The sequence below is a fragment of the Scaptodrosophila lebanonensis genome, unplaced genomic scaffold, assembly GCF_003285725.1.
Source record: "Scaptodrosophila lebanonensis strain 11010-0011.00,11010-0021.00 unplaced genomic scaffold, SlebRS2 tig00000131-arrow-arrow-pilon, whole genome shotgun sequence".
Taxonomy (NCBI): Eukaryota; Metazoa; Arthropoda; class Insecta; order Diptera; family Drosophilidae; genus Scaptodrosophila; species Scaptodrosophila lebanonensis.
The window spans coordinates 1292825-1314105 of NW_022060584.1; the positions used below are offsets into that span (position 1 = coordinate 1292825).

Below are 21281 nucleotides of genomic sequence, written 5' to 3' on the forward strand. Positions count from 1 at the left end.
AAAGCATTCTCTGTACGCGCTTAAATTGCTTATTGACACATGAGTGTGTGGTTCGGTCGTAAAAACCACACAGCCACCTCTGCAAACGATATCAAGTGTTGTTCGGCCATTATTTAGCTGTGCCAGACCGGAAGAGAACGCCACGGGCGGAACCAAACAAACAAAGTTCTTGATATCACCGTTTGGGTCCCCCGGACCAATTGATGTCAAACTCTATCAACTAATTATGCATATGAGGCGGGCACTGCAAAGATCCAGAGGGTCGTAGACCCACAGCAAAGCCATAGCCTAATAAATACATAAATCCCACACCACAAACAATGCCATAAATATGTTCAACAAAACTACAACAAGACGCAGGCAGTCGGTGTAACGGTCGCAGGAATATTGAACAAAATGCAACAAAATCATCAAACAAAACCTTTGCAATAATACAACAATGCGGAGGTAGGAGGAAAAAAAAAACCGCTAAGATGTAAGGTCCATGGGCCAGGGACCATGAACCACAAATGGCACTTGAGGCTGCCGCATAAATTAGACAAATTTGTGGAGGAACCCGCACAAAACTCTTCGGAACACTGACTGACTTCATTGTGTCAAAACACTCAAAAGTGATTTCGGAGCGGGAGTTCGAGTTGGAGTTGGAAATGGAGATGGAGTTAGAGTTCGAGTCGACAAAACGAAATGAAATGTGAGACCACTCGACAAGTGAGCCGGCAAGCGCCTCGCTAGTGGCCAACTGCCCATAAATTTGTTTAAATTATTTGAAAGACAGACAACGCGACAGACAATGTAAATGTAAATGGTCCGAGCCATGCCCCAAACATTATAAGTGTGTGTAGTTGTAGGTGTTGGCTGATGGGCCATCATCAGGCCAAGGTGCGCCATCCAGCCAGTTGAATGTAGTATTTTTTTAATTTGCATAAAATTGTTTTAAATGTTGTTGTCAGCGGCAAGGGTCGAGCACTGCCTCGTCGTTACTGTCATCTTTCATTATCGATGAAATGTGGCCAATGCGTGTGGTAACCCCCACTATATACTATATGTAGTATACTATATGGTTCTTGTTTGACAATCAGTTTAATTTAGAACCCACGAAATGTCGCTTAAGAATGTGAAAGACATGGCGCGGCGTCTGGACTTACAAGAGATCTCAACTCACAAGCGCTTTGTTTGAATGGTGATTTGGAGTGAGCAGAGAGTGGTTTTGAAATGGTCCCGAACTCATTCTATTAAAAAGCCATAAAATGTGCACTAATGACGCGCACACCTGTTGATCCTTTGTTATGCCTATCGATTGTTGCTTGGGATAGGTTAGTTGTTTACATTTATTCCCTTGACACTTTATGGGGGTCCCTGGCTCATAACCGAAGCGGTAGTTGCTCTTTCATGTTGTGTTCTTGCTTGTGATAAAGGGCTTGAGCTAGGCCTAACACGCTCTTTATAATATCTAAAGGTGTTAGATAGAATTAACATTCTTATAAAATGTAACTACCTTTAGATTGTACACAATACTAAAGACGAGAGAACTTTCAATATTATACTTATAATTGTAAAGTCAATGTAGTACATGGAATCTATTCTCCATCGCCATCTGATCATTGCTAGATTACAATCCCACACAGGCAGAATGAAAGGAGCTGTCATACTATAGATGGTAGCAACGATAGTATCGAACGTTCTATATTTTTTTCACTCTTGTGGGGTTAGCGGGTATTGGAATTTTAATTCTCCCACAATACTTTCGTAAAAGGCGATCAATCTACTCTATTCAGTCAAAGCTGAAAAGGGAGGGCTCATCGCGCTCTTTTTTTTTTTGGTACCACGAGTTGAATAGGATCTATATTTGCAAGCCTATTCATTCGGGTTTTTTTTTATAAATGTAAAACTTTAATTATACTGTTATTATTAACAGCAAATTAAATTAGACTTATAGAAAAATACGAATACAGCTTAAACTAAGAGTTTAGTCTTATTTTCATTCAGGTTGAACGAGGTAATGTTTTAAGTTTTAATCAAATTTGAAAAAAAAAGCTGTAATCACAAATATTTTTAAAAGTTGCTGTTCTTGTGGTGGACAATGAACTCAAAAAATGAAACCCGAAAAGTGGGCTTTTACTAATCAACAATAAGAAATTCCACATATCTACGGAAATCCTCAATATTATTCGTACATTTTTGAAAACGATGATAATGCTAAAAATTACAGCTTAAAAATACAATTCCGAAACCAATCACTGAAAGCCAAACACCTTGGATATTAAATGTAAACAAAGCAGAGTTTACCAAATCGTTATTATAAAATTTAAAACATCTCTCCAACTTTTTTCGTTTTTAAAAACATGTTGAATTTTCCGCAATTCCGAATGCTACATATTTAAAGTACAGTATGTGAACAACAAAATTCACAATTTCCGCACTTGCGGAAATGCCAACCTGTAGCAATGGCTAGAGACTTGCTCTCGTCCTCAAAGCTTATCAATCATATGTACATGCATACTAGTGTCGACCAAATTGCGCTTTCCCAAGCTATCAGACCAACTTATGACTGTACAGCCTATAAACAACATCAAATTGCCATTAAGACCATATGCAAATAATTGCAGAGTCAGAGAAAGAGCCTCTGAGCCTGAGCCTGAGCCTGAGCTTAAGCCTGAACGACATTTTGCGTGTGTGGATGTCGTGGTCGGTGCCTTTCAAGAAGTCGACAACAGCATGACAAATACAATTAACATGGATGCAATGGCGCTGGTCACCACGCCCTTAACGCCATTAAGCAATGGACAGGAACAACAACAAATACTACAATAAAAACTTACGTTAATTTTCATCTCACAGGCATACACATACACTTGCCAAAAGAGGGGATACATTTATATATATTTGTTCTAAAACAGAATCATTTGTTTTAATAATAAATAAAACACAATTTAATAGTAAATAGCAATGTAAATAATCCCAGAGGCTTACAGATTATAGTTTGGTCAACAGTTTTAACAAACTGCTGCCTTTTTAACGTTTCAAGCAATATGTCACAATTTTTGATAAGCAAAAATGGACTGTGCCAAGTTTATCGGGTTTTTTAAAAAATAATAATTTTGGCTTCAATTTAATATATGAACAAATAAAGAAAGAATGAAATGATAATATAAATAATATTGTATTTTTTTATGTAATAAAAATACATAATTGAAATCAATTAAATGAACGAAATAAATTTAAAAATATAAAATAAATAATAGACAGGCGTAATTAATATATTTTTAAGAATTTTTTGTCTTTATAGCTTAATGGGTATTTTCTGTTTCATGTCAATTATTTTGGCCGCCCTCCTCCGCGATTCTCATTTGCAGTACCTAAGCGATGGCAATTTCGGGATTAAATTTATATAAATTAAGCTTCGATAAATGGCATGCAAATATTTGGTGGCCTTCCTCTGCTATTCTCATCGAAAGTACCGAAGGGATAATACTTCTAACAATTTATATTTTAACAAAATATTCAAGGCACACAAATTTAATGACAGCTGCCTCTGAGATCCTCATACCAATTGGAGGAATAATGCGGTCACCCTCTGCGCTTTCGTACAGAGTATCTACATAGTATTCATTATTTAGTTAATCCAAACTGAATGGATATTTTTCGATTCATGCCATGCAAATTTTAAAAGCGATGCAACCAGAACTGAAGAACCAAATTCGACTTAAAAGGATCGATTACACTATTTTAAATGTTGCCTATAGCGCAATGTATATGGAGTTAACAATTTTCTTAAAGTGTAGCATAAGTGATACTTACAGAAAACATGGCCTGTCTGCGCAGGTGACGCCCGGTTTGCAGATTTTGCCATCGCCAATGAAATTAGCAGGACAACGGCCGCACCTTGGTCCCGAGGCAGTATCGTGGCAGTCAACGCCTGTGGGCAGCAAAGAGCGCACAACATTGGAGAGCGTTGTTTTGGAAAAAGGGTGTGAGTTCGATGACTCAACCATACAGATGACAACAACTTACCAGGATAACAAGGATTCGCGGTGCGACAATTGGACTCGAGGCGTATATTATTGTCCCCAGTTGGCTCCTTGCAGCCCGCACAGTTCTCCAGCAGCATACGCAGGTAAGAGATCTCCTGGCGCTGGTGGGCGATGTCTTCACGGAGCAGCTTAACCAAAGCCATTAAATCGCTCAAAGATTTCGCGAGGGCGTCTGAACGTACGAACAATGAGTATGAAAGCAGAAATGAGGCGAAAAGAGGTTAAATAAAAATAAAACATAAAAAATAAAGGAAAAAGCAACAATATATCATTGGTGTGTGGGAAGCGTTCAAGCGGCTGACAAGATTAAGGCCTAACCAATGCAAAAATCGCACTCATTTCAAAAGACTCACTGATGTGTGTGCGTGCGTGTATGTGTGTGTGTGTGTGCCAAAGCCGACTTTGCCTGATGCTGATTGCAACCTAATCCGCTTTGTCGGTCCGGTCCAATCCGCTAGACTGCTGCCTCCAATATCCAGCTGCTAATGCGCAGCGTTTTAGCGCAGCTTAATGCAATGCGACAACATTGTTCAGCTCGTAGTCGAGCACCAGAGGAACCAGCACCCGATCCCACCAACCACCAACCACCAGCCAACCATATGTGTTGTACGCCATGTAAGACACATGCCAACAACTAAACTAGTCCAACTGTCTTTCTGTCATCTGCACCTTTGTGACTCTGTCTATGCCTACTCCTCCTCTTATTCCTCCTCACAGTCGTCTCCCAGTCCCTCAATCTCCCAGTCTATCTATCTATCTGTCGCTGCCTGAGTGAGTTTTGTCAACATTGGAAAAGCCGTGCCGCGCATTTAACTTCAACTCAACGCCCAAACGCATCCGTTTTACTCGATTTGGCACTGCACAGTGGACCCATTTGTCTACTTATCGCTCTATTTTGTAAATGCAGTCAACTTTTTACTCTCTTTTCTTCCAAAGAATCGAGTGGGCTCTAGATTTCACAATCAACCGCATTCAGATAGAATTAATAAATTAAATTAAGCAATGAATTGTCCACACTCAGAAACAAAAGAACGTCTCAAATTGAATCAATAAAATGATTTCATTTCGCCATAATTAGCAGCAAAAGTATTTAAAGAAAGAAAAATTCAAATTCTACAAAGAAAACACCATTTTTAGGCATAATTATTTAAAACAAAATACCCTTTTTAAAAGGAAAAGTGAAACAATCAGTAAACTTATTTAAAGCAATAAAATTATTTAAAGAAATAAGCTATAAAATCTCTCTAATATCAAGACCATATAGAAATGTGTTTTGTAACAAATATACCTTTTGTAGAAAATCATTAATTTACTTCTTTAATTTAATTTATCATTCATTTATTTCTTCTAAGGTTCATTATTAACCTCACCCAATACAAGCAGCAACAACTAACTTTTGTGAGCTTTTCGAGAGCTACCTAAATAATTTCTCGATCATTCGAAGAAACACTCTCAACAACTCAATCTCATTTTCGTTGAAATCCCAAACATGCAGAGTGCATTTATTATAACTTTACAGTCATCTCGATACAGAAAACAATCTTAAAACGGTGCTTGGTGTAAAAATGATTGGAAACAATCTTAAATAATTTTAAGTGACCGTTTCTAAAAAAGCATTCATCAAACCTATGGGTGGGTGTGCTAGAAATATACACATTATAAGCAAGTTGTATTATTTTTTGAAAAGGAGAACTTTTCACGTACTAGTACTCTTTTTTATCAAAAACGATTTAAATTACCAATTTTTGGTCAAGCGGAAAAGTTTTTATCCGAAAATAGATCTTTGCTATTGAAATAAAATAGTTTGAACATCACATCCGATCTTCTTTGTTTATAACTATTTCATAATTTGCATTATTTTTTAACCAAAATGCTGAGGAGTATCAGCATATACGTGTGTTTTACAATCCTTCCAATTTTAACATTATATTTTGATATTGCCTTCGAAAGATCATCTCCTTGCTTATCCTTCTTAGAATACAATTTTTACCACTCAGACATATTACAATATTCCACAGTGGTCTGCTGTGGCAACCTTCGCTTCTATCTTGTTGTTGTCGCAGCCACGTAATTCATTCATTACGTTTGCTTTCGCGATTTATATGCCGCCTGCTTGACTCGGAGTCTATGTGTGGGTACCGACAGTGCCAGTGCGCCAAGTTCCATGCTCCCTGCACCATGCTCCATTGCTCCATGTGGCTACCAATTTGGTACACGTCATCAGCGTTTGGCTTTGGCATCGAGCTAGATAAATAATAATTATGCTGAAACGCTCGAATCGAACGAAACGAGTGCAGTAATAGTATTCACGGGCTTAGCCATATCTCGGCGTTCATTAGCGTTGTCTTACTGTGGGCGCTACTCGGGCATAATGCGGCACTTAGCGGCAACTTATTGGCCGATCACATTGCTTGAAGTGAGTTGGTATTAATAAATGATTGGTTGACGATTTATAAAGCTTTATCGCGACTAATGGTATTGCCAGTATGGAGGCGGCATGAACTTGAAGCATAGATGCGAACTTATACGATTTGAAGGTCTTAGTTCTACTTAATACGATTACATACGGCATGTAGGCGGAGTATTTCCTGTTAGGATAATAGCGCGGCTAAATTAATATCCTCCAGTCGAATCAAGTAAGAAATTAAATAGTCTTATCAGCTAAGCTAGTTCCTAATTTAGTAGGGGGTCACCAAAAGTAGCAATTTAGGCATCAAGTAAGAAATTAAATCGTCTTATCAGCTAAGCTCGTTCCTAATTTAGTAAGGGGTCACCAAAAGTAGCAATTTAGGAATGTAGCGCTTGGCTAAACGTAATGGGTGATGATGGGTACCAGGCTTCGATATATTAAAGCTCTTCTAATGTTCATAATTAATATTAAAAGTTGACGGAAAAGTTCGAGATACTACAGTACTCACTAGTGCTTAGAACATTAGAGCTTGGGTTAAGATTTCATGCTGCAAATATTTAAAGCTCTTCTAAAATTAAGGGCATTCATAATTGAGACCAACTCTTTCAACATTCAGCTATATAAGTTATCCTTCTCACTATTCCAAGTTCAATGTCTATCAATCCCACCGCATTTGTTTAATTGAATTATGCACGTCAACTGACATAAACGCCAACGGGCGAAAACAAACAACTTTGTCAGCCTCAGCGGAACCGCCCCAGAAAGACTACCAGCCAGAGTGGCACCACAACAAGGCTCGTAGAGAGATGCAGAAAACCTACAGAAAAGTCGTCAGAAAAGAAAGGGCCACGCCCTGGCGACAGTCAACGGACTGCCGACGACTGCTTTACGACTACTGCCGGCAATTACACGTCTGTCGAGGCGAGTGACAACCATAGACAGACAGGGTAGGCGACTTACCTTCACAATCGCCATGCATGATTGGTATATCACCGCGTTCGATATCCGTTGGTGCCTCCTGCTGTTGGCGATGATCCTCACCAGGGCGCGCCAACGCTGGCTCATTGTACCAGTTGCGTACATCGCGTTTCTTGTTCTTCTCTGCAATGGACAGAAGACGAGACGAGACGAGGTGATTGTTGCACAGCCCACTGGGCAGACGTCAGGTCTGGTTAGACCGAAGGTGGGCAGTCAGCCGGCCAATAACTCACCTCGCTCCGTAATCTTGTTGCGCAACATGCGTCGATTGCCACGTCTATGCAAACCCTTCTGGCAGTTGGCCCGTTGCAGCGAGTGCTCCATGTCCGCATCGAAGTGCAGGGGATATTTGCGCTCGCGGAACTGTTAACAAAGACCTTACAGCGCCAGTCACAATTGGGGGATCCACAACTTACCAGCTTAATCACTGGATCATCCATCTGGGTGTACAACTTGGACAGATTCATATCGAGGTCGTGGAAGGTGCTCGCCTTGCAGTCCACATAGAGAGTAATGCGATTTTTCGCAAAATGCAATGCCAACGAGCGTATGGTGCTTGTCTCATTTATGTTCGGTATCTCAAAGTTGCGTGACTCTGTGGCACCATTCGAACTGATGTCCAGCGTCACACGCTGCTGTTTGCGATCGAGGAAGAAGGACATCTTGTGCTTCAGCATGGGAAAGTCGATCATGAACAACGCCTCGATCGAAATGTGCAGCTTGCGGCGGGGTCTGATGGGTTTTGGGGAGTGATTTCCAAGGGAATTAAACCGATCTTAAGATAAACTTACCTGATGTGACGCGTTGATATGACCACATCACCTTTCCTAATGAACTGTTCCAGCTCCGAGGAGGCAACTGAAAGAAACGAGGGTTCGAAAGTTTGAATTAATGCTGAAGTAATCGTAAATATGTCTAATCAATCCTAATTCCTTTGGATTGAAGTGCTTAATGCTATGGAATTCGAAAATAACTCTCTTAGAGTTAATTGATTAAGTAAATGATAAGGATGAGCTTATTATTGAATAACATCAGCTAGTTTCACTTTATTCGATGCATATGCTGGGTTTTTTTCTGCAGCTTTTCGTTTCATTTCTTAGACTTGCAAAGACTATTTCGGCATAATATCTGTAAATACATAAATGTCCAAATGTGACAAAAGAAATCTCTCTCTTAGATTAAAGGGACAGGAGCTGAATATGCTCAGACAGACTGCATATTCCTGTTAGCACTTAATATGTCGAAAACAGGCAGATCGAACAACTTATATCTGCTATATGGAATTATATACTTTCTTATAGTATCTCATTTAACATACAAACTGCTTTTAAAGACAGACTTTCTAGAACAAAAATGTATGGTATTGAATTCAAATTAAATAAATAATGCGAAAATTGCTGTCATATTTAATGAATGTTACAAAGTCAAAATCAAAGGGAAAAATTATATCATATACCTGTCATAGCTGTTTAAAGTAAACAATCTGCATAAATAACAAGATATTGGACCAGTTCCAGATATATAGTGTATTGGACCAGACCAAATAATTTTGAATAAAACTAGGCTACTATATCATAGAAAGAATATGTTTGTTTGCTTTTTAAAAGCAGATAACTACGTAGTTGATTTACAGGTAGTCTGTTAAACTTATATTGTGCTATCCATATTACAATCGTAAAATTTAAAAAATAATTACTTTAAAAAAGTCTAGTTTTCAAATTGAACATATTTAACAATTTCCAAGCAGTTCTAATTACTTTCTTTTTCTATATTTTATTGGAGTTACTCCTAGCGGTCCAATTGTTTTCAAATTCTTTGCTCGCCCTCAGACCTTTGCTTCTGTTAAGACACCACCAACCACTTCCGTTCTTTGCAATCGATCAGTCTCCGGATCCCTCCATTACATGCTCATATTGATTATCAAACCCACAAAACAAATGGACAGAGCCTAAGTCCAAACAACACCATGCCATGTTTACTGATCCTCAGCTCGACACTTGCTCTATTTGTTCACAATTTGAACATTTGGTGGTCAAATTTAGCGCCTATTGGTCGAGATTACGAAACCTAGCAAGTGCCCATGTCGTGGTCTCTGTATCTGTTTATTTTGGTCAGCCGGCGTGCAACCTAATCCCGCAACATGTTAACCTAAATATCTACAATGTTTCTATTTGCACAATCGCTGCAAACCAAATAAGTCAGCGAGTGGCTGTCAACTGGATAGAATAATTTATCAAACCTATGGACGGGCGACGACTACGGCAACGACTATATGTTGAATTTCACGCATTTGTGCTGTTATTTGTCATTGAAGCTGAAAATGTTGACAGGCGCGCATGCGAAGTGCCGAGCTTGGGGCGAACTGCCCGACCTTCACGACACACACACCGTGTGGCAGCAACATTGCAGCCTGGCCACTACTTTGCAACTTGGCCAGCTTGGCAAACGTGATCAGCACACTGACGCCATCTATGGCCTAAGGTCAACATTGGCAATATATGACAACTGCAAGGGGCGTACAGTGGGGCCAAAATCAATTTTTCGCGCAAACTAATAAATATAACAACTAACGCTGTTGTGCCTCAACAATTCTGCTTTACTGGTTGGTACAGTCTATTGACATCATTAAGCTTCTGCACCCTCTGGAAAATTGGAATAATGTGAAAATTGGAATCATGTGCTTAGTCGCCGCAATCAAGAAACTGGATCGTATTGAGTGGCTCCAAAAGTTTTAATACTTTCCTCTCCAGTGGATACTATATGGCAAGTTCAATGAGCTCCTTTGTGTTTTGTGTCCACGGTGTAGCAAGCATTAGGATCGAATTGAGAGCGAGAGAGAGATTTTTTTCGGATTAAAGTGGCATGAACTTCAACTAGCTTCAACTATTCTTCTGACCATCTAAAGTTTGATTTAATATTTCAGAAACTATTTCCCTAGACTTCTTATTCGTTTAACTACATATTTTATGAAGATGAACAACGCAAAATAAGACCACAAATCTCAAGACAAACAGCATTTGACTCTAATTTTTAAAACCATTTCTTTGGTTGGGGTTATAATATAATTGAACGCTTATTATGTATTTGGAATGGATATACATACTCTCGTATGTTAGAGACGCCATCAAGCCGAAAACTGTTCCAGATTATTTTATATTCAAAATAGCGTACTGAAAACAAAAAGTTTGTACTTCTGTCAGTGTTTAAGTTCGAAGTTCTTCATTTGTTACTCGTAATTGTAGAGCTATTCCTGTAGTTGGGGCGACAACAATAAAGAAACATAAACAGACAAAAAAATTGTGGCATTCTAATTGTCAATGTTGGAACGAAAACATTTGAAAAAACTAAGGAAACTTCTGAGGATTTTTTAGCTTCCAAATTTTACTGAGACAATACTCATTTACACAACCAATAGCTTTTAAAAATTACAATTTCTATTATATTTCTATTTTAAGAAGAAAAATTTAATTTAATTAATATTGTTTTCTGGGACATAATTTTTTTTGCTGGATTTTATTTTCCAAGTCTATTTGAAAAATATAAAAGATAAAAGATGGTTTAAGAAGTAGTTCTTAAACATTATTTGGTTGCTCTATAAATGAATAAAGTTATTTATGTTTTATAATAAACTTGACCTCTGCACAGATAACACAAGTAGGCATAACCATGTAGGCAAGTTTGGTGTGCGTAGCTGTTATACTTCAAGAGTTATGGATGTTCATACAGCCAAACAGGCGAACAGACCGACGACCATGACTATCCAGAGTCATGTCAACATAGTTTAAACCAAAGCATCGCCATAATATGCCTAAAATATAGAACATCTCTGGTTTTTGGGACCACTGTTGGGCGCCCTACAGGCGACCCACAAGCGTCTAAAGACTGACAAGCAAACGCAGCATGGGATTTACATAAATTATTGGCTATGTGATTATGTATATGCATTTACTACATACTACATGGTATGTAGTACATATTTGCTTTTGATTTTCGGCGTACTGCTCGCTCACTTGTCGTTTCCAATCGGCAAATATTGACATAAATATTTCATGCGCTCTGCTGCTGTTGCTGCATCGTGTGTTTGCCTTGTAAAGCAACGGTAAACATATATATACACATGTATATGCATATATGTGTGTGTGTGTGTGTGCTTGTGTTTGTGTGCACCTACCTGGATCCAGTGAGAGTGATGCAACTTCCACAAATGTCAGCGCCAATGTGGCGAGGCCGATTAACAACACGCGCGTCCAATTCATCGTCCGTCAGTTGCCACTTGTTGTTGTTGTTGTTGTTGCTGCTGCTTCTGCTGGTATTGTTGTTGTTGTTGTTGTGTTTTTGTTGCTGTTATCTGCTCTGCGTCCAACTGCAATATAAATAAATAAAATTGTAAGACGATGCGGCACAGTCGGTGGTTGTTTATTTTCGTTTCAAAAATAAAATCCATAAAATGCAAAGAAAAAGCAAAATAAAATAAAATCAATACAATTTTTTGAGGCCGACAAAGTCATAAAATGCCATCAAAATAATAAATAAAATTCGAATTAAATTGTTATAAAAAAGCTGAAAATGTTTTAAACATTTTTCAAATATCTTACACGCATTTAACGCACAACATTTTTCTTAAATATTTTTGTACAAATTTTTATGCTTGCGCCGGAAGTTGTTGGCTGCCAACACCTATGTGTGTTAATATATTTAGTATGGTTTATGTGGTTCGTACATATGTACATTTAAATGTATATATTTATATTAGAGAGGGGCATGGAAAAACTTTCCTAAACGATGATGTCAGCTCTCAAATAAATTGAATTCCCTTCTGACTACTATCTCCTCAGAAAAATCATATATTTTGAAGTATTTACAAAGATAATAAAGTTATTGGTCTTTTTAAGAATTTTGACTCGAAATGCGTAAAGTAAATTATAAATATCGGTTTTTTTCCATGATATATCCTCAAACACACAAGAATATAAAGACTAAACAAATTTTATAACGAAAATAATTATAAGAACAGTATTACAATTATGCACCTAATCACGTGAATAGGACTTGCAATGAGTTTATTTCATTTTATCCCGCTACTAAGAGTTAATAATAATAAACAATCAACTGAATACTTATCCAGCACTTACTGAGTACTTAACTGAAACATTAACTGATGCTATACTAATTCTTTCTAAAATTTGAATAACATTTTACAAAAAAGTGAAGTTTGAATTTAATATTTATTTTTACGTTTACTTTTAAAGCAGAATTTAGGAACCTCCCTTATCGCAAATAAGGTTAAATCAATTAGCCAAAAATAGAAATTTTTCTAAAATTTAAAACGTGTTTATCATTTAAAAACGCCGTAAAAGATTTAAAATTTGAAATAGCATCACGACCCATGCACACCTCTAATAACACGCCTATCTACTATGAATAGATTTGTGTGCGCAACCAAAACCACTACCATACACACCTCTAATATATAGTATGCTCACATATGAATGGACTTATGTATACTGCATTTATCTGTGCCTGTGTCACGTCTTTCATCTGTCTGCTGCCTATTGTTGTTGCCGGTGTGTGGGCGTCGTCATACTTTTTCGGTGTAATAAAGCATTTGTAGCTTAAGTTTTTCCCTTCCAAATGGTGTTGTTGCTGCTGCCGCTGCCACTGCCGCTTTTTATTGCTAATGCTGCACAGATTTATGTTGGATTTTTGCAATCATTCTTTTTTGAGTTGACTTTCGAGTGTTAGCCAAATAAATATTTTTCTCTCATTCGTCTTTGTTAAGAATTTTGTGCTTTTACAGCTGCGCATGTGAAGTTTTCTTTTTTTTTTTGCGTGCAATGAACCTTTGAGTGTTGGAACTTTATTTGCCGACTGACCCGACGAAAATCAACAATAAGTTTCCTGTGTGCCTGACGCTTAAAAATAATTTGTGTACATTTCCAACGATCAACAAATAACAACGGTTGTAATTGAAACATTTCATTGGAAATTGTCTACAAAACTAACTTTTTAATAAATATTAGAGGAAAATTTCTTTAAAACCGGGAAAGAAGTGTTTTAAGTGTTTGTGATCATTAACTGTAATTTTTTAATTGTTAATAGCAAGGGAAAGACATGTGAAAGCCATATTCGCACAGTCAGCAACAAGACAAAGAAATACAATCATATCCAAGCTGGAAACGTTTGACGTTCTGCATCACAATAGCAGAATTAATATTTTAACTATTGAACAGCAGAACAAACGCAAGAAAGCTAGGATACTAGTAGGTTATACTTCCTCCATTTAAATAACGAGACTGAGAGGTATTCATCTTCCCGGTTTTAAACATTTTTATGTGGCTGAAATCAGGTTGGACTGCAATCCAACGCAGAAACAACGGCAACGTTAAATTTTTTCTGAACTCAGAACGACTACAGGGATGGTTACGGTATCATCAGTGGAGAATTTTTCATCGGTCTCAAAAGACAATATCGAATGACATCAGCACAGCCACATAAATTATTCATAAATATACCATGGCATAAAAAATCACTCGGAACATACTTTGGTACTTTTGCAGATTCAACGAGACTTTGAATGGCGAATAGTTTTAGCGCGAAAATATTTAGATAAGCAAGTTTGAATCCTTTAAAAACCAATGAACATACTAATTTTAATATTTCATTAACTGGATCAAGGTTCTGCCCTATCCGCCCTCTAAATAGCCCTAAAAGCCTGAAACGGAGCATCCTGGGCATCAGGCGACCCCCAGGATTAGCTAACCTAGCTCGGATAGACGGATGATTAAACCCTTTCTTCGCCACTCATGAAAATAAAATAAAAGTAATAAGCTTAAATAATTCATTAAAAGAGACAAGTAAAACACAAGTATTGCAGAATAGCTGAACTAGTGAGAGGAATATTTATTTGCCAATTAGACAAGCTCTCTCACCGCTTCGTTCAAATATTCAATATACATGCGTCTATATACACACTGGCCTCTTCAAATAATTGCTATGCAGCCTAATTCGGACATTTTCGATTTATAGCTTGTCTTTCAACGGATCGGCTGCGTTCTATCAGGCCATAAAATCAACTGCTTATCTCACTGCTCCATTACCTGATGCCAGAGATAGATGCCAGAGCTCTTTAACGGCCATGCTACTGTCAGTCAATTCTTGTTATTTGTTATCTAGAATTTGGATCTTGAAGATATAAACAGCAGCCAGAAGCCTATCTCTCCCACCACTAATAAATTTGGTCTAATACACAAACTTTACGAGCTTCAAATCAGTTGTGGAAAAACTATAAGTAAGCATTGATTGCTCATAAAAAATGCTGGCACAGGCACTAGCTGCCTAATACAGTTGCAAATACCATTTGGCTCATCAGATGTACATGCGAGTACGTTGAGAAGTGTTATAAATTGACAGAAACTACAAACAAATCCAATAGAAAGTAGCATTACACAATTTTCATGGTTAAATAAACACACGAGATATGTGGAGACTAGCTTGGCTGCTGCTTGGCCTAAAGGTGTGCAAGGAATGTGGTAACGGTGCTGGCCAAAAGCAATGTCGTTATGGCCTAAAGAGGCGACACAACACACGATGAGGCCGAGACAGCCAATAGACGCACAAGTTGCATTCGATACTGGTTCAAAAGTTGAGTGACAGTTATGGATTTATAGAGGCAGTTGGTTTTTCTTGTACTTGCCAGTTAGCCGAGCCAGTCCCAGTCCCGGCCAGTTTTAGTTCGCTACAATGTCACTGAGTCAGTATTGCAGAGAATGTGCCATTTATGGGCGCAATCCAGCCAGAATTACAGCATGAGGACTCGACTGACCATCCTCCTGGTACTTGGCTTTGAAAGCATTTTCAAGTAGCTTAGTTGTTTGGTTTCTTTTTCTTTAATTTTGTACTTTTATGTGCCACACATTTGACGAGGTTTATGGGTTCACTTAGCAGGCCAGTGCTGTTTGGTGGGTGGAAAAAGGCAACTCATTTAGCAACTGAACAGAGCTACACTTAGTAGATGTGTAACGCAATCGACTAAAGAACAGCTTTTGAATTGAACTTGTTCAATTTTCTAGTTCTTTCCATGCAATTAATTTATGCATTATACAAGTATTATGCAACTAATATCTTTGTGTAAACAAATGGTGACTGACATTAAAAAGTAGTGGGACATTCGAGTATTACAAAACATTTGAATTGGTTATTATGGTTTCAGTTATGGTTTCAGTTTAGTTTTTCACTTTTCTAACTTAAAGTCATAGAGTTGAGAATCAATTTATAGTTTTATGTATTTATAACAAATAAATAAAAATAAAGTAAACCACCCAGATGTGCTGTTTAGTCTAGTCATTCGATAACATCCAGCCGATTTCTATTAAAATCCAGAAGCAAAGCAGCATTCTATAATGTCGGGGCAAATGCTGAGAATCCCCATAACAATGCCATTTGACTCTTCAGTGGCAACTGTATCAAAGAGCTCATCTGATCGGCGACAAGGGATCTCTAACTTCCAAAGAACTTCACTCATGTGTAATGCCCACAGATAAGCCGAGTTCTCATTGAAAAGCCTTACCTGTGCGACTATGATATACGGATGTCAACGGCCATGGGAACATTCAGAACAAACCACAGCCATAACAACGCACAGGCACCTTCAAAGTGCTCACTAAACACTTAATCCTCAGTCAAAATTTTTTTAAATACTTTTTAATGCCAACAAAGACATAGGCATAGCAGAGTATATTCCTATACTTGTATATCTGCTGAAGACTGTCAGTCAGCGCCCACGCAGCATACGAGTAAGTCCAATAGAGCTAGCCCCTGCCCTGCATGGCTTACAGAAATGACAGCAAGTCGCCAACGAGTCGACGACGACGCCACATCAAGTTAATAAAGCGCACAAATCAAAAACTAAGAGGCCGTGCATACATACATAAGCCCAGATGACTATATATTGATTGACATTTAATTAAAAGCCGCAAATGCACACGGAAGCCGGCGACCACAAAAAAAAAAATACAACACAAAAAACAAATAAAAACAAAAAAACACTGTCACCCACTAGCAGGCCGCCTTTGTGGTCGTCCAGGGCTTATTCATGAATCGGCTCGGTTTCATAGGCAACAAGTTTTGCAGCTTAGAAGTACAAGTACGACAATAGGCGTTGCTTTGTCGTCGTCGTCGTCGTCGTCATCATCAAGAAAGAAATTTGATGCTTATCGGCAATGTCGTTCAATCAAATTGATCGCCCGCCAATATATATTGATATTGAAGTGGAACAGGAGCAGCTGCAACGGATCGGCGGCGGCAATGGCAGCAGCAGCGGCAGCACCCTAAATGGCCCCCGGCTGGCCATATGTCTATGGCATTAGAAATTCAAATATTTTGACAGTTGCATGCAACGGCTCACGCTGTGGCAATGGTTGCGATCAGTGTTGCCACTTACAGATCAGGCCAATACAAAATTGGACAAAAAATAAAGTGTATCTGCTATACTGGATGCAACTAGGGATGTTTCGGACTTAATTGATTTGGTAGCTCAGAACCAAAAAGAGTTCCGAATTTGGGGAAAAAGGCGTTGCTTCTCATTAGGACAAAGCCGGGCCACGCACTTGAATAGCGGTTCGCCGGAAACTTATGGCGCTGGATTCAGATATTTCATTTCATTATCTGAGTGACACACCCTAAAATGGTGGCATAAAACAGTTAAGAAAACAGAACAAATCTGAACTAAATCAGACTACGCGATCCTTTTTAAATCAATTTAAAAAATTAAAAAATAGAAGTTTTTTTCCTCATACGCAATATCTATATGAATATCTTAAATTATATGTATAGTATGTATATAAATATATCATTTTCTAAATCTATAAATCTATCTATGTCTACAGATATTTCTATAAATTTATCTCTATCTATAACTACATATGTATATATTGTGCTTATTTGTTTATATATCAATATAATTTGTACATACGTCACTTCATTCCAATACATACATACAGGGTGCGCCATCTTTGATGTCGGTATGCAAACATTGAATATCCTTGAAAATAAACAACTGATTTTCAAGTATGAGATATTTGTATTTAATTTGGTTCTGTACAATTTCTTGAACTGAGGTTTTCAACACTGGTCTACTCAGGTCCATCGGTTCACTAATGACAAAGTTATTCAATATCTACATACCGACATAAAAGATGGCGCACCCTGTACATCAACGATAATACCAAATTTCACAAATTTATTTAATCATCTTGTTAAAGCTTAGAATGTTCTTAGGCCTACCAATTTAATGACCCGATATAAATAATATTTTAAGTGAATCTTTTCAGCTCTTCTTTAATATAATACATAATTATCTATATTTGTATTTATATCTTTAATCTATCTGTATCTATACCTTTTTGAGTATCTAAATTGAAATATTCGATTTATCTCTTAACAAAATAAACCTACAAATATGACACCTTTCCGTCGATGTGAACACATCCCCATCTAAATCCCTATCTACCTTATACTTAAAGCTAAATATATACATACATATATCACACTACGCAGATCATGCCATTACAAATGATGAAAAACGGTCGTTGTTCAAATAATTTACTGATACCCATGTACATTATTTGTTATATTGGATATTTTCAGCTTCCTGCAACCTATACGTACAAGTAAATATATTTTAATCCGCATTTATATCTATATTTGAATTTAAATCTTCACCCACATCTATAATTATAACTCTATATTAATTTCTTTGTATATGGTATGTTAATTGATATAACTTCGTTTTGTTCTATAACTGCATGATTTTCAATATATTTATCTATATAATGAAAAATCTCTATATCTTTAACTGGACTAGAATATCTATGTATTTATCTTTGTCTGTGTCTATCTTTATATGTTTATTTATCTATATAGTATTTAAATCTGTATCTGTTTCTATATCTATATGAACCAGCATATTTTTATTTTTTCTACAACAATATCTCTACCCACATGTACCCCACACATACATACAAGTACATGTACATATATCAATAGAGTGAGTTAAATTTCTAGTTTAGTGGCATTTTTTGTTCCCCAAATGGCATTAGCTGGAGCTTTTATGAAACTGTTAAACCATTTAATTTAAAATGTCTTCAGTGAACAAAACGGAAATAAAACTTAACGACTGCTTTCGTTTATAAACAATAAAAGCGATCTGCCCGAAAATATCTAAAGTGGCATCACTGCTTGTTAGCCCCCTAGGCGAGCAGCATAAACAAAATGCGATTAACGCTGCAAAGTTTTTGCAAAAAGCGCAGCTACTGCGCATGCGCCGCCACATGAGCTTTGGCTGCAGCAGCAGCCATAACAGCAATACCAACAACAACAACAACAGCTGCAGCAGCAGCAGCAACATGAGCAACAACGGGAGCTACAGTGTGTGGGCAGGACAAGTTTCGTCTTAGTCGCCGTCGTCGTCGTCGCCGCAGGCGTCGTGTCACTGAAATCAAATCAGCCGCGCTCAAATGCGCAGCCCAAAAAATGCTGACTGGGCTGGCAGTGCTGCGCGAGTGCGAGTTGCTTGCAAACCTGCTGTCAGTTGCTGGTATGACATGAAAAAATGACGGCGCCTACGCACTGAATGGCAATGCTGTCGGAGAGGTAGATGTGCGGGGAGAGAGAGAGAGAGACAGGGAGATTGAGGGCAGGCCGGGCCTAACTAAGCTGCGCTTAGGGAAATTCTTAGACGGATTTTTATTATGGACAACTTTCTTTAGCCTTTTGGTTTGTTTTGGGTTCTTCTCGTGCCGTGTTTTCATATTTGGGAAATTAATTGAAAAACCGATTTTGTGTCGTTGATAAATTGGTTTCATCATGACGCGGGCATAATAGATTTTTTTTATTTTGTATAACTTCCGCTCCAAGCACCAATGTTCAAGTGTTTGACAGCGTGAAAGTGACAAGACAGTTCAATAGCCCAATACTCTGATGACGGCACTTGACTTTTGCTTTTTTCTATCTGCATTGATTTTTCTTTCTATCCAACATATATATACAACATATCTATTTAAATGCAGTAGTTGACAGCTGAAAAGTTGGCCGTTCAAGTGTTAAAAATATTTAACGCTTTATTTCATAATATTGAAAGGTCTGTCAATTATGTGTGTGACAGTGATTTCGTATGGTAATTGGTGGGTGCCAACCAGGCGCTTAAATTAAAAATAATCAAAAAAATAAAAACTTGATCAATAAACTACAGTTGGGAAACTGTGAACATCGACATCACATAGCTGCTAACGATAGAAAGTTCACTTTTTACAATTATAGCATTAAAATGTGGAGCGCTTACAAATGAATTTCCATTTTGAATTACTTTATTGAAATACATAGGTATGTAGTTAAGGCTAACACATTTTTTAAGAATGAATTAAAGCGAAAGCAGTTTTATATTTTAATATTCACTAAACTATCAGCTTCAGCTGCTTTTTTCTTGTATGTAATGGTTAATGAACCGATGAAATTTGATTTAACCTACCAAGTGTTGACTCCCTGGTGTAAACTATATATTCTACCATAGGCGATGAATTGAGAATTTATTTTGGGTCGGCTTTTAAAGTTAATACTTTTCTGTTTTATTTTTCCAATTGAACATTAAAGCAGTTATTACAAAAATTCATTGCTTACGTATTTTCTTGCATTTCATTTTATTGTCTAATTAATCAAATTAGGTTTATTGGAAAATATTTTAAAATTAAAAAGGTACACATCTACAAAGCATTTCAAAATTTCACTCATATTCAGAAAATATTAGAATAAATAACTCTGTTAGGATGTTTCAAAAGTAAAACAAAACATAACAATTGTATGTTCTGCCACGATGTGCGGAGAGTCACACACATCATCCTATTAAGATCCCAATGAATTATTATTAATTATTAATCTCAAAATTATACACATATATTCGAAAAGGAATTACGATCCCATAACTATCCATTTATTAGACAAAATAAAGACAGATTGAAAACATGCAACTATTTATTGATTCAATTGATTTGTTAGTTCTTTTATGCTGTGATTCCGAAACTGCCAAATAAATTAATGTTCAAGTTGTGCATTAACATATACTATAATCCTGATCTTTCATATCTTCGTCTAAATTTTTTGATGAGCATTGATTTTGGAAATTGATTTCTACAATTTGTTAACGTTTTAAGAATACTATCGTAACAAAGGTTCTATGAATAAATAACAATAGGAGCAGACATGAAATAAATTGTTAAAGTGCCTTAAACAAAATATATTTTATTAATGAAATACCAAGCTCTTGCTAACAAATAATAAATATTCAAGCTCTTGCTAAAAAATAATAAATACTCAAGCTCTTGCTAACAAATAATAAATATTCTATATTTTATTTACAAAGGACATAGGTTCCTATCGGAACTAAATAGCTTCCAGATATTCCAATAAAGCTAGAGGTAATCCACACATTCGGCATATTTACGGTCTAAAATATGAAGAGGAACTCTGCTTTCATGTAATACCAACGAAAAAACTAGTTTACAACATGAGGTAAAGAAGCGTATTTTGCATCAAATATAATATATTTAATTTTAGCTACAAAACACAAAACCTCTAGGTACCTTCTTCTTGGGACTACTTGTATATCGCTAATTTATATTCACAAAAAGTAGAAGGGCATATTCACAGTCAAAAATATAAAGGAGCACTCTGCTACTAATGGATGCCCATTAAAGCCAATTTAGTAACATGTATTACAAGCTGAGAAGTTTGTTTTCAAATATAAGATTACAAAGTGGATTTTGGCTCATTAGCCACAATTTATGACAATATTCAATATTATTTGTTCTTTT

The 21281-nt window shown here is 37.0% G+C and overlaps 1 protein-coding gene across 2 annotated transcripts in view; it reads right to left on the reverse strand.

Moving 5' to 3' along the window:
- Positions 1–21281, reverse strand: part of LOC115628996 (cartilage oligomeric matrix protein) — a 42388-nt gene that overhangs the window by 15766 nt on the left and 5341 nt on the right. For both annotated transcript variants that reach the window (XM_030525280.1, XM_030525281.1), the window contains exons 2-8: positions 11591–11782; positions 8211–8277; positions 7836–8151; positions 7653–7782; positions 7402–7542; positions 4012–4203; positions 3799–3916 (exon numbers count right to left, since the gene is read on the reverse strand). In XM_030525280.1, coding sequence (XP_030381140.1) covers positions 3799–3916; positions 4012–4203; positions 7402–7542; positions 7653–7782; positions 7836–8151; positions 8211–8277; positions 11591–11675 — 1049 coding nt within the window. In that variant the 5' untranslated portion in view covers positions 11676–11782. The remainder of the gene's footprint in view (positions 1–3798; positions 3917–4011; positions 4204–7401; positions 7543–7652; positions 7783–7835; positions 8152–8210; positions 8278–11590; positions 11783–21281) is intronic.